This window comes from Primulina eburnea, chromosome 13 (genome assembly GCF_022965805.1).
Source record: "Primulina eburnea isolate SZY01 chromosome 13, ASM2296580v1, whole genome shotgun sequence".
Classification (NCBI taxonomy): domain Eukaryota; kingdom Viridiplantae; phylum Streptophyta; class Magnoliopsida; order Lamiales; family Gesneriaceae; genus Primulina; species Primulina eburnea.
In genome coordinates, this window is record NC_133113.1 from 6,110,409 (window position 1) to 6,121,836 (window position 11,428).

The 11,428-nt window shown below is 35.1% G+C and overlaps 2 protein-coding genes and 1 long non-coding RNA gene across 7 annotated transcripts; 2 read left to right on the forward strand and 1 right to left on the reverse strand.

The window, feature by feature from the left end:
* The first annotated feature begins 1,020 nt into the window (after positions 1-1,020).
* Positions 1,021-8,825, forward strand: LOC140809720 (uncharacterized). Of its 5 annotated transcripts, none has more exons than XM_073167434.1 (20): positions 1,021-1,195; positions 1,801-1,859; positions 2,742-2,852; positions 3,112-3,168; positions 3,251-3,321; positions 3,661-3,760; positions 4,453-4,523; positions 4,620-4,720; positions 4,809-4,912; positions 5,024-5,077; positions 5,249-5,304; positions 5,493-5,531; positions 5,640-5,784; positions 6,148-6,329; positions 6,417-6,484; positions 6,652-6,724; positions 6,796-6,857; positions 6,944-7,859; positions 7,979-8,269; positions 8,376-8,825. In XM_073167434.1, the coding sequence occupies exons 2-20, from the start codon at positions 1,806-1,808 to the stop codon at positions 8,650-8,652; spliced, it is 2,832 nt and encodes a 943-aa protein (XP_073023535.1). In that variant the 5' UTR covers positions 1,021-1,195; positions 1,801-1,805; the 3' UTR covers positions 8,653-8,825. The 5 variants fall into 5 exon arrangements, with proteins under 5 accessions (XP_073023535.1, XP_073023534.1, XP_073023537.1 ...); XM_073167433.1 differs by having other exon boundaries at positions 1,038-1,277; XM_073167436.1 differs by having other exon boundaries at positions 1,039-1,219.
* On the reverse strand, positions 6,108-6,856 carry LOC140809722 (uncharacterized). The gene is made up of 2 exons (XR_012113159.1): positions 6,407-6,856; positions 6,108-6,319 (listed from the first exon to the last, which is right to left on the reverse strand). It is a non-coding gene; the product is annotated as an uncharacterized lncRNA (long non-coding RNA).
* A 280-nt stretch (positions 8,826-9,105) lies between the features above and the next one.
* On the forward strand, positions 9,106-10,861 carry LOC140809721 (mitogen-activated protein kinase kinase kinase 20-like). Its single transcript, XM_073167438.1, has one exon. The coding sequence runs from the start codon at positions 9,580-9,582 to the stop codon at positions 10,627-10,629; it is 1,050 nt and encodes a 349-aa protein (XP_073023539.1). The 5' UTR covers positions 9,106-9,579; the 3' UTR covers positions 10,630-10,861.
* Positions 10,862-11,428: the final 567 nt, after the last annotated feature.

An 11,428-nucleotide genomic window follows, 5' to 3' on the forward strand; every position in this document is an offset into this window, starting at 1 on the left:
TTATTCAATAGAGTTTATTTCCTAATAAAATTCTCGTTTTCATATTTGTCTAAGACTCTATACAAGGAATAAATTATAAGGCAAAAAAGTCTATACATGATAATTTTTGTTGCATGTGTGTAGTTTTTGAATTGAAGGAGAGCAGTGAAATGTCATAGGGAGAGCAAGAAATTACATTAGAGAATTAATAAAGAGCTCAATTCAAAGCGTATTGATGTTTTGCCATAAAATATTGGAGACAATCGAAGACAACACTAGCTCATGTAAAGTGTTGGTTGAAGAGTTATTTGTGGCTCCAAGTTTCGGCGATACAGTTATTACATATGGGGTTTTTGTTTTTGTTTATTTGATATGCAATTTACTTCTTTGAATTATTAAAAAAGTTAATTTTTATTTGTTCACTACTCTTATTTTTGTAAACTGATAAGTTTTCTAGTGAATCATTTTACTTTGAGTCATCACACAAGTTTTTATATTTGTATATGATTTATTATGTTTTATTTTATTCATTAAAGTTTCTTTTTGTGTTTAATTAATATATTTCGTTACATATTGTTAATAGATGTTACTGCACATACGGACAAAACCTAAATTTTATACCCACAATCTTAATATTTTGGTATTTTTATATTAAAAAAATCTTTTCAATATTCAATTCACTCACAATTTTTATAAGAATACTCCAAGGTGTAATGTTACGAGTCTTAGATTAGATTTAACCAGATTAATCATTATATTGAGATTGTCTCATATATTAATATCTATGAGACGAGTGAATTCCATTTATTTTAAAAAATTGAAACTAATTAGTAAACTAAATAACATAAAGAAGGTTTGGTGTGCACTATAGATAGTGGGGAAAAATGGAAGCATTGTGCTATAAAATAATAGAATGTTTAAATTAAGAACCATGGGTTAGTTTCTAGATTACCTTTTGGAAATTTTAACCAACTTGAAATATTTTAAGCAAAAAAGTGGGCTACCATCTTACATTTGGAAGATCAATGATTAACCACTATGAATTAAAGAGTTTAATCCAATCAAAAATAATAATTTGTTGGAAAACGAAAACAACCAAATCCCAGAATTTGTTACCTTCAAATTTGTTTGTTGCTTCACACCGAACCACCATTCTTGTGCTTCACGCCCCACCATTATTGGACACTAATAAAGGGACCTTTTCATATTCTCTCTGGTTAGATTCTCTGCTTTCCGATCAGTTATTCTGCTTCATACATTAGTGCACACTCCGTTTGGTTATATTGCCATGTGCACTGGTTTGTTTTTACTTTTATAGTTCGAGGGAATGATGTATAGTATTATGGCTTGAGTTTGATTTGATTTTAAGATGGTATTTTTCGTTTCTGAATTGAATTTATAAATGGGTTTATGTGGGTATATGATTTCTTTCATTTTCTTTTCCCTTTTCCGGGATTTTCTTGTTGTGATCAAATCATATACTCTTCTTCAGAATGTTTTGTTTTTTAGGCTTTACATGGTTGAATTTTACTTAAAAAATTTTAATATGTTAAAGTGGAAATTGGTATATCTCTTTGCTAGTTGGATGTTTAAGTGTGTGTTTTGTGTAAAAAATTGTATACATGTCCCTTTATCTGAGTATGAGAAGAGATACTGCCATACAGTGGGGGTTCTTGATTTTTCCTCTCCAGGAGTTGTACCCCAATTTTAATGTATTTGTAGAGTCAAGAATGTAGAAAATGGGTAGCGGGAGTTCATATTTTGGCTGCAGATGACTAGTCAATGCTATTTCAGCTCATTGTGTTCCATCCTTGTTTGTAGGCACTATGTCAGAATATGTATCTAATGGAGAAGGGAAATCAGCTTTGCATAATGATAAGGTAGATCCACATGTCACTTATGTCCAATTGCTTGACTTCAGAGCCCGTCTCATTCCTTATGTTGGGATCAATACGATTTCCTTATGTTTTTCTTTGCAACGTCAGTAAGTTATGGTTATTAAATTTCCAAAAGCATGTACTTCAAATGGATGGCCTCCAGCAGGTAATTGAGTGTTAAGCTTGTGGTCCCATTAAATTGTTTCTCAACGAAATTGGGACTGAGATACTTACCCGCTATGACATTCAGAACTTGGTTGTTGAAGTGCATAATAATGTTTTGCATATTGTTGCTCCAGACAAACATACTCAATGACATGTTAAACTCATGTGCATTGAAATATGAATATAATTAAATCCAATTTTTGCTTCAACACATGTTTGAGAGATAATGAGAATTTAAGTGGCTGCCCATAAAGTATCCACGCACTGCACTTAGGCAACTTACATAACTTTTTACTCAGGATTAAAGAATTATGTGGTATTCGCGATCATGGTATCTGCTGGAGCCATTGCAAATCAGTACTTTTAAGTTTCTCTTTTCCAGATTACATGCAGTATGAATATTTGGCATTTCCACTTAAAAACTGTCATTGAATTGATTTTGGACCTTGCACTATATCGAACTTGACCCTGATCTTATTTTAAATAATAAGGAATCTAATTTCCCCTTAATAGGCAATCCATTTTTTAAGGATGTCTTCTTGTGACTTGTGTCTATTTTTTGTGCCAGTAAATACATGGAATAATTAATTACTTCTTTTAGATTTTTTTGACTTAAATTGCCTTGGTCGCTGTTATTGACAAGGATGATATATTCAGGATTTACTCTTCTAACTTCTTAAACTCTATTAGTTTCTTTCTTCTCATTCTAAGTGCTTCCAGGTCAGAATTGATCCTGGGATACCTTCATCTCTGGCTTGGAAACGAACACTGAATGATGAGGAGAGAGCACTTTCTCAATTCGATCTAACTTTGAGGGAGAAGATGAGCATGGTATTCTACTGTATTTTCATTATTATTGGTCCTTTATCAGCCTTTTTATTTTTACTCGGTCTTTGGTCCAATGAATATTGAAATCAAACCTTTTAAATTAAGTTTCAATAAAAATTATATAAGCTCTTGAAAATTCTAGGATAGAATGCTGGATTGTTTGTCCTTTGAACCTAGGCAGTTGACTGTCAAGTCTTTGGTTTCTTAAGTTGTGTTTCGTTCATCTATGTATGTAACTTATAATATACATTTTGTTTTATAGGCCCCGATAGCTTATAGGCTGTGGAGGTATCTTCGAGAGGAAAAATCTAGATATGGGGTAACTTTCCATTTTGGATCTGAAAGTTGGAGTTATTAATCCTTTGTTCTGAAGGAATTTCTCAACACTCCTACCCTTGCAGCAAGTATTTGTTGATCCTTTCACTAAGCGGCAGACAACATCTTTGCATGGGGTTCCTGTTGGTGGCATCGGGTATAACTTTGACACCCTGTCCTTTGTATTTATTATTCACTATGTATGGTACAACTTGTTCAGTAAATCTTTCGTAGTTACAAGAGTAACAAGACAATAGTGAATGATATCTGAAGATTATAACATTAGCTTTTTATACACCAACAAAATTGTTATATGCGAAGAAAGTTCATTTATTCGATATAGTCTTGAGGATAACGGTATTCAGCAATGCAACTGCATCCTGTGTGGCAACCGAAAAACAGAAAAAATGAAGTATTTATGATCGAAATGAAAATCAAACGTTGAAATTTTTTAACCAAATTTCCATCTGTGTCCATGAGCAAACACAACTTTCAGTGCAGGTAGCATTGGGAGAAGTTACAAAGGTGCATTTATGCGGTGGCAAATGTTTCCTAGAATCTGCGAGGACAGACCAGTTTTTGCGAACCAATTTTCCGTAAGCTTTTGTCAAACGAAGAGAAATAACATAATTGTTGGGAATAAAGAGTGTACTTTTCATAATATTGCTCACACTATTTATATTCATTAATACTCAATTTATAGGCACAGTAAGACAGCAAAAAAAAAAGAAACATAATTGTTATCCCTTTAATTAAGGTATCTCCTAATTATCGTAATTTACAAATCCTACATAATTTCCTAAATTACAAAGATATGATCATATATGATTACAGCCGTTATTTCTGATTATATCTTCATATCTTCGACACTCCCTCTCAAACTAGTGAATAGATATTTATTATTCCCAGATGGGACACAATCTCTTGAAACATTGGTGCTATTGAATTACTGATACAGGTGTAAATTAGGGAAACGAAACAACCCTTTCTGTGTCAGACTGATGCTCTAATATGTTTGGAATACACTTACCATTTTGGAAAAATTGGTAGAATAATGTCTGTTGTAACAAAAGGAATGGGTAAAGTACTAAAATTGGTGGACTGATTTAGTTCCTACCAAAAGTGTACTCTGCAGTCAATATTGTAGCTTATCAGCTTTCGGTTTATATATATTCCTATTCAGTCAATGTTCAGTGTCCATATGCGAAAGGAAGTTTTACATTTCTGTACTTTATGTGTCTTTTTTTGTCCATGGACATTTATATTCATATTGATTAAATTTATACAGATATTTGTTTCACGCCCAAATGGTGAAAAATTTTCTAGTGTGCTATGCCCAAAGCACCCAGAAATTTTGAAGTAAGCACATAATATCTGAAGGAATGAATTTTTTTATCTTCAAAGAATACTTGTTGTGTTACCATTTAATGTTTTTTTAATAATTTGCATAAGCAGTGATAGTTCATCTTCTGGGATAGGATCTTGGGACTGGACTCTGGGAGGGAAAAACTCGACATACCATGCGTTGTTTCCTAGAGCCTGGACTGTATATGATGGTGATCTTGTTACCTCTGATTTTTCTCAATTTATGTCCAAGATTGTGAACTCTTATCCCAGGGCATTGACCTTTTCTATTCAATGAAGGTGAACCTGATCCTGCACTAAAAATAGTATGCCGCCAAATTTCCCCCATTATCCCCCATAATTATAAGGAGAGCAGCTTCCCTGCTACTGTCTTCACTTTTACGGTATGAAGAACTTCTTGCCTCGCCGGCACTTCTCCTGAATAAACGCTTAGATGCACAGAGCAGTTGGATGTCTAACCTTGATATGAAGAGGTTTATTTTGATTACATCCAGTTGTCTAATGTGGGGAAAACGAGAGCAGATGTCACCCTACTCTTCACATGGGCAGTAAGTTTTCTTTCCTAAGTTGTTTTTCTTGTGTTCTTGAATATCTATTTTAGCCAGTTTGCTATATATACTGATACGGACTACACCATTCCGCATATTTACCATGTGTTGAATACTTGAATTGTTTTTAAGGGAAATTTTTTATGGTTCTTTTTGTCAAATTGCTGCTAGAATTCGGTTGGTGGGGACTCTGGACTTTCTGGTCAACATTTCAATTCAAAATTTAGGTAATGGTGCATGGATTACTCACATGTGATAATTGTTTTTTAGCAGAGTGTTAGTTAACCAGTTTTGTGATGCTTCAAATCATTTGCTTCCTGTTGTTGTAGCTTATCAATACAATATCATTCTTTCCTGTGCTTAATCTTTTTAGAAACTTATGCATCTAGTTTGACCTAGATTGTTGTTTTCCCAGATCAGAGGATGGCATTCGTGGAGTTCTCTTGCACCATACGTATGTTTTTGTTGGTGTTTCAAAATGTTTATGTTTGGTCCTGAGGACTCGGTATCTTTCATGATCAGCATCTTTTATGTATGGTTTCATGGAGTTCAATTGATACAGGACTTCAAATGAACTTCCACAAGTAACTTATGCAATTGCAGCAGAAGAGACTGATGTCGTTCGTGTCTCCGAGTGCCCTTGTTTTGTGATATCTGGAAACTCCCACGATATCACAGCACGGGACATGTGGCATGAAATTAAAGAGGTAAGGTACATATTTACAAAGGCGGTGCTGGGCCATGCATCCAAATGATTGTATGTTTTCTCGGCACTGCCATGTGTATAGCATAGTCGTGCTTAAAATAAAATGTAAAATCTTCTGTGATGGTTTTTTATGCGTGTGCTTACATTCAGGCAATATACTATATCTTCTTTTCGTCTATTTGCTCCTTATTTTTATTTCATCACTGAGAAACTTTGACCTAGTTCTGTTTTAACCAGCGAGGATCTTTCGATCACCTACAATTACATTCATGCACAATATTGTATCTTCTTTTCATCTACTTGCTCCACTATTTTATTTCATCATCATTCTTGAGTAACTTTGACCTAGTTCTGTTCTAATCAGCGAGGATCTTTCGATCACCTACATTTTGAAGAAATGTCGAAGCCTTCTGAACCGGGTTCGCACATTGGGGCAGCTATTGCAGCCTCTCTGACTATTCCAGCAGAAACAGTGCAAACCGTTACATTTTCATTGACATGGGCTTGCCCTGAGATAAACTTTCCTGGTGGAAGAACTTATCGCTGGCCAGTAACCTATTATTTTCTTCCTCTATTTTACGTTATTAAGATACTGATTATGCACTCAGACTGACTTATTTAACTTTATATCAGGCGTTACACCAAATTTTATGGTACTGATAGTGATGCGGCATCAAATATTGCCCATGATGCTATTGTTGGTAGTATCTCAAATCTTATTGTGCTCCTATTTTTCATTGAAATGTTCTAGTGATTGCTGTATATTATCATTTTTCTATAGTGAGAAAACGTTATCGTCTAGCTTCTCTAAGACTGTATTTACCATCCTGAAAATCTTTACTTTGACTTCTTTAAAATAAAAATCTAGGGCATCACCAGTGGGAATCTGAAATCGATGCTTGGCAAAGACCTGTTCTTGAAGACAAGAGTTTTCCTGAATGGTTAATATTTTTTTATTTTACAATCTGACTACATGCTGTCAAAATTCAAATTTTCGGGTGTTCTAATGCAGGTATCCTTCCACACTTTTCAACGAGCTTTACTACCTTAACTCAGGAGGAACAATTTGGACGGGTAATTGAAATATGATGCTTTCCAGAGGTAGGTAGAGCGTAGCAACTTTGAGATGATTCTTTTGTTTTTTGCCCTTTCCATTCCAGATGGATCTCCACCAACACATAGTTTGACTTCATTTGGATCAAGAAGGTTTTCACTTGATGGTTCCAATTGGGATAGTAAAAAGAGAAATAATACATCTGAGAAAAATGACACGGCAATTAACATTCTTGAAAAAATGACCTCATTACTCCAGGAAAGAACGACAACTTCTGCTTTGGGAACAAATCTGCTTCAGAAAGGAGAGGAAAATGTAGGCCAGTTCTTGTATCTTGAAGGGGTTGAATATCACATGTGCAACACATATGATGTTCATTTCTATGCGTCATTTGCATTAGCTATGTTGTTTCCAAAGCTTGAACTTAGCATACAGCGAGACATTGCAGCTGCTGTAATGATGCATGATCCTAGTAAGATGTCACTTCTGCTGGATGGGACATCTGTTGAGCGAAAGGTTCTTGGAGCCGTTCCTCACGATATTGGAATGAACGACCCGTGGTTTGAATTAAATTTTTATAACCTTCATAATACGGATAGGTGGAAAGACTTAAATCCAAAGTTTGTGCTCCAAGTTTACAGAGATGTGGTGGCCACCGGCAATAAAGATTTTGCACAAGCTGTATGGCCCTCAGTTTATGTTGCATTAGCTTACATGGAACAGTTTGATAAGGATGGGGATGGCATGATAGAAAATGAAGGGTTTGCTGATCAGACATACGACACATGGTCTGTATCAGGTGTGAGTGCATATTGTGGCGGGCTATGGGTGGCAGCTTTACAAGCTGCTTCAGAACTCGCTCAAATAGTTGGAGACAAGGGTTCAGAGGATTACTTTTGGTTTAGGTTTCTGAAAGCTAAGAAAGTATATGAAAAATTATGGAATGGCTCTTATTTCAACTATGATAGCAGCGGCAGCAGCACAAGCTCATCCATTCAAGCTGATCAGTTGGCTGGACAATGGTCTGTTGCTTGAAATCCTTCCTCATGTTACAATTACACTTTTATTTTTTGTTACAGTGCAAGTTGCCATGGAAGAAAGTTGCCTTACGTGCCTTCTCTAATTATAACATATTTTGTAGGTATGCTCGAGCTTGTGGTCTTTCGCCCATTGTTGATGAAGAAAAGGTGAAAACGGCACTTAATAAGGTCTATAACTTCAATGTCTTAAAGGTAAATGATGGAAGTCGAGGAGCAGCAAATGGGATGCTCCCAAATGGAGAACCCGATATGTGTTGTATGCAGTCAAGGGAAATTTGGAGTGGGGTTACATATGCTGTTGCAGCAGGCATGATTCATGAAAACATGTTAGAAACAGCATTTAAGACCGCAAAAGGTGTATATGATGTTGTTTGGTCCACAGAAGGCAGGGGGTGAGTAAAAAAATCACCATCTTCCTCCTTATATCTAAGTATCGGAGCATTTCAACAACCTTACACCCTTTCTTTTGTATTCAGTGACGTAATTTTTTTTTGACAGATATGGTTTCCAGACGCCAGAAGGTTGGAATCTCAATGGCCAATATAGATCTCTTTGTTATATGCGTCCACTAGCTATTTGGGCTATGCAATGGGCATTAACACAGCCTAAGATTCCAAAGAAAGAAATGAAGCCAGATATAAAAGCAGAATCTGTGGTCAGACAACATGCTGGTTTTTCCAGAGTGGCACGCCTCCTGAAACTGCCGGATGAAGCTGATTCCAGGAGTCTTTTCCAGGTTATATTTGATTATACTTGTAAAAGGATGACTGCCTGAAAATTGCTTTTGCAATGCAGTTACAGCTTAATGATTCAGAAGAAGGGTGTAGAATTAGTTGATGAAGTCTTATTGATTCTTGTCGTTTTTGCACATGGTGAATGCATGTAATAAACAGATATCCATGAGATTGTTCCTATAATTTGTTCGAAGGAAATTTCTCTTATGTGAAATCTGTCGGCTTCAAGGTTAGAACAATGGGCTATTTTATTTTTCATTTTTGTTCAATTCTTCAACGTTTGATAATGTACTTTAATAATAAACGATATTGAAAAGCTTCTTCCCCTTGTACGGATTTCAATTTTTGTCTAGGGAATAAATTATTTTGTGCTACCGTCGATATAATTTTTCATTATTGGGTTTGGACTAATTAATCCACCCCTCTTTTAACCATTCCCTGATGGTTCTGTCCTATCCAATCACAATTCAAGAAGTCCAGCATTCTTGGATCACCAATCACACTCTTACTTTATTTATTCACATTCCTTAAATAGTAACTGTATATCCATTTTCTTTGTCATTCTTGAAAATAGAAGCAAATAAATATTTGATCTGCTCTGGTGCACGAGTAGTTAATCTTTGTTCATGAAAGGGCGGTTTCATTACACGGAAACCGTTCTTTCCTGTCAAACTTCAGATTATCTCTTCGAGATTTCCCATCAGAACTTTTAACAGTAAAGGTGAGAGCACTCATATATCTGTTCTTTTTCGTGAAGTTTCTAAGTTCTGTCATCTTGTTTCACTTTCTGATATTTTTTTTGTGTTTGCCAACTTTGGTTGATTTCAAGAAATCTTGACGCCTGCATGCATCTTGAAGGATTGCAAATTACTCTATGCGTATGGGTTTCTGCAACCCAAATTAGAAATTGGAACATAAGTAAGTGTTGATTTTTGTGTAGTGCTTGAATACAATTAAGTGAGAAAAAAATGTGTGGAAAATGGCGGTGTTCGTTTCAACTTCATCCCATTGAGTGGGTGAAAGGGAAGGTGATCGGATCCGGTTCATTTGGTACTGTCCATTTAGCAATGGATAATGCTACAGGATCCCTTTTTGTTGCAAAATCTGCAACATCAGAATCTGGAATTTTGTCGCTTAAGAATGAGGCTAATATTCTTGATAATTTGGATTCTCCGTATGTTGTCAAATGCATAGGAAAAGATTTCTCTTTTGGGAGAAATGGTGAAAAGAAACATACCATTTTCCTCGAGTACATGGCTGGAGGAAGCTTATCAGATGTGGCAAAAATATTTGGAGGGACGATGGATGAGAGAGTTATTCGTTTGTACACGAGGGGTATTCTCCGAGGTTTGAAGTATTTGCATCAAAATGGGATTGTGCATTCGGATTTAAAATGCAAGAATGTGCTGTTAGGCTTATCAGGAAACATAAAATTGGCAGATTTTGGAGCTTCCAAAAAAATTTATGATGGTAAAAAAAAAGTGAAGACTTCATTGAAATCTTGGGATGCTTGTCTCGGAGGGACACCTCTTTGGATGGCTCCTGAAGTATTGAGAAATGAAGGGTTGGATTTTTCTTCAGATATATGGTCTTTAGGCTGCACGGTTATTGAAATGGCGACAGCAAAACCGGGTTGGCACGTTGATCTATCAAATCCAATGGATGGTATTATCAAGATTTCAAGAGGGGATAAAGTACCTCAGTTTCCAGGAGACTTTTCCAAGGAGGGTTTAGACTTTTTGGAAAAATGCTTGCAGACTGATCCAAGAAAACGGTGGACAAGTCAAGAATTGCTCGATCATCCATTCGTTGATGTGAGACTGGGGAATTTGTTTTCGAGAAAAGCAGATGCATTTTCACCTTCAAGTGTTTTGGATGTTGGCTATGTTTCAGATGACGATGAGTGCTTTGGGGGGTCGACTCCATTTTCGGAGAGGTTGAAGAAAATGGTGGCGGGAGATGTATCTGAAAGGAGCTTTGAGTCATCTGGTGATTGGATCACAGTGAGGACGAGGTAAGAAAAATGCAGCAATGTGTGTGTGTATAGGAGTTTGGAACAAGATAGGAAATCAAATGGAATTATATATTGTGTACAGAATAGTATAGGAGGTTGATTTGATTGCATTTAGTAGTGAATTGATTCTGTTTTATAATTTTTTTAAAAAAAAAATTATTATTGGGGGTTTATTCTTCCTTGTTACGTGTTAGATCTAAGTATGTGTCAGATTATTAAGGTCATGTCTTCAATCAAAAGAAAGTAACTAAATTTCATCATTGTTAACTCAAATCTTATATATTTCTTCAGAGTTGTTGATTTTTCTTTTTTCAATATGAATTTTGATTTTGAATCAGATAGTATTTATGAATATTAGATTTTGAAATATATATATATATATATATATATATATGATGAAAGAGAGAAAAAAATAATTATTATTTTAAATACATAATATGTCTTACACCTAACATATTTGTCTTAAAACTGCTTCTGTATTGGATTTTATAATTGATGAAAAGAGAAGACTGGTGAATCGCTTAAATATTGATTGCACATAATTTCCCACTGTTATTTTTGCTATTTAAACTAAGTGGTCACAAAAGCAACTTAACACACACACACACACACACACACACACACACACACACATATATATATCTATACTATATTATTAAGTGTGAGGACCCTATAGTAACTACCAAGAGAGGACACCAACTTTTTTTTCCACTTTTACCCTTATATGATACTAATATTACACTTTTGTTTTTTGTTTTGTTTTTTTAATTTCAACACACACTTTTATTTTTATTTTTTTATTT

Bases quoted from the DNA above. Each gene is read 5' to 3' on its own strand.
- LOC140809720 (XM_073167433.1), top strand. The intron at 6,330-6,416 runs GCCAGTAACCTA...ACTTTATATCAG, and splicing joins GGTGGAAGAACTTATCGCTG to GCGTTACACCAAATTTTATG. The intron at 8,270-8,375 runs GTGAGTAAAAAA...TTTTTTTGACAG, and splicing joins TGGTCCACAGAAGGCAGGGG to ATATGGTTTCCAGACGCCAG.
- LOC140809721 (XM_073167438.1), top strand. From the start codon at position 9,580: ATGTGTGGAAAATGGCGGTGTTCGTTTCAACTTCATCCCATTGAGTGG.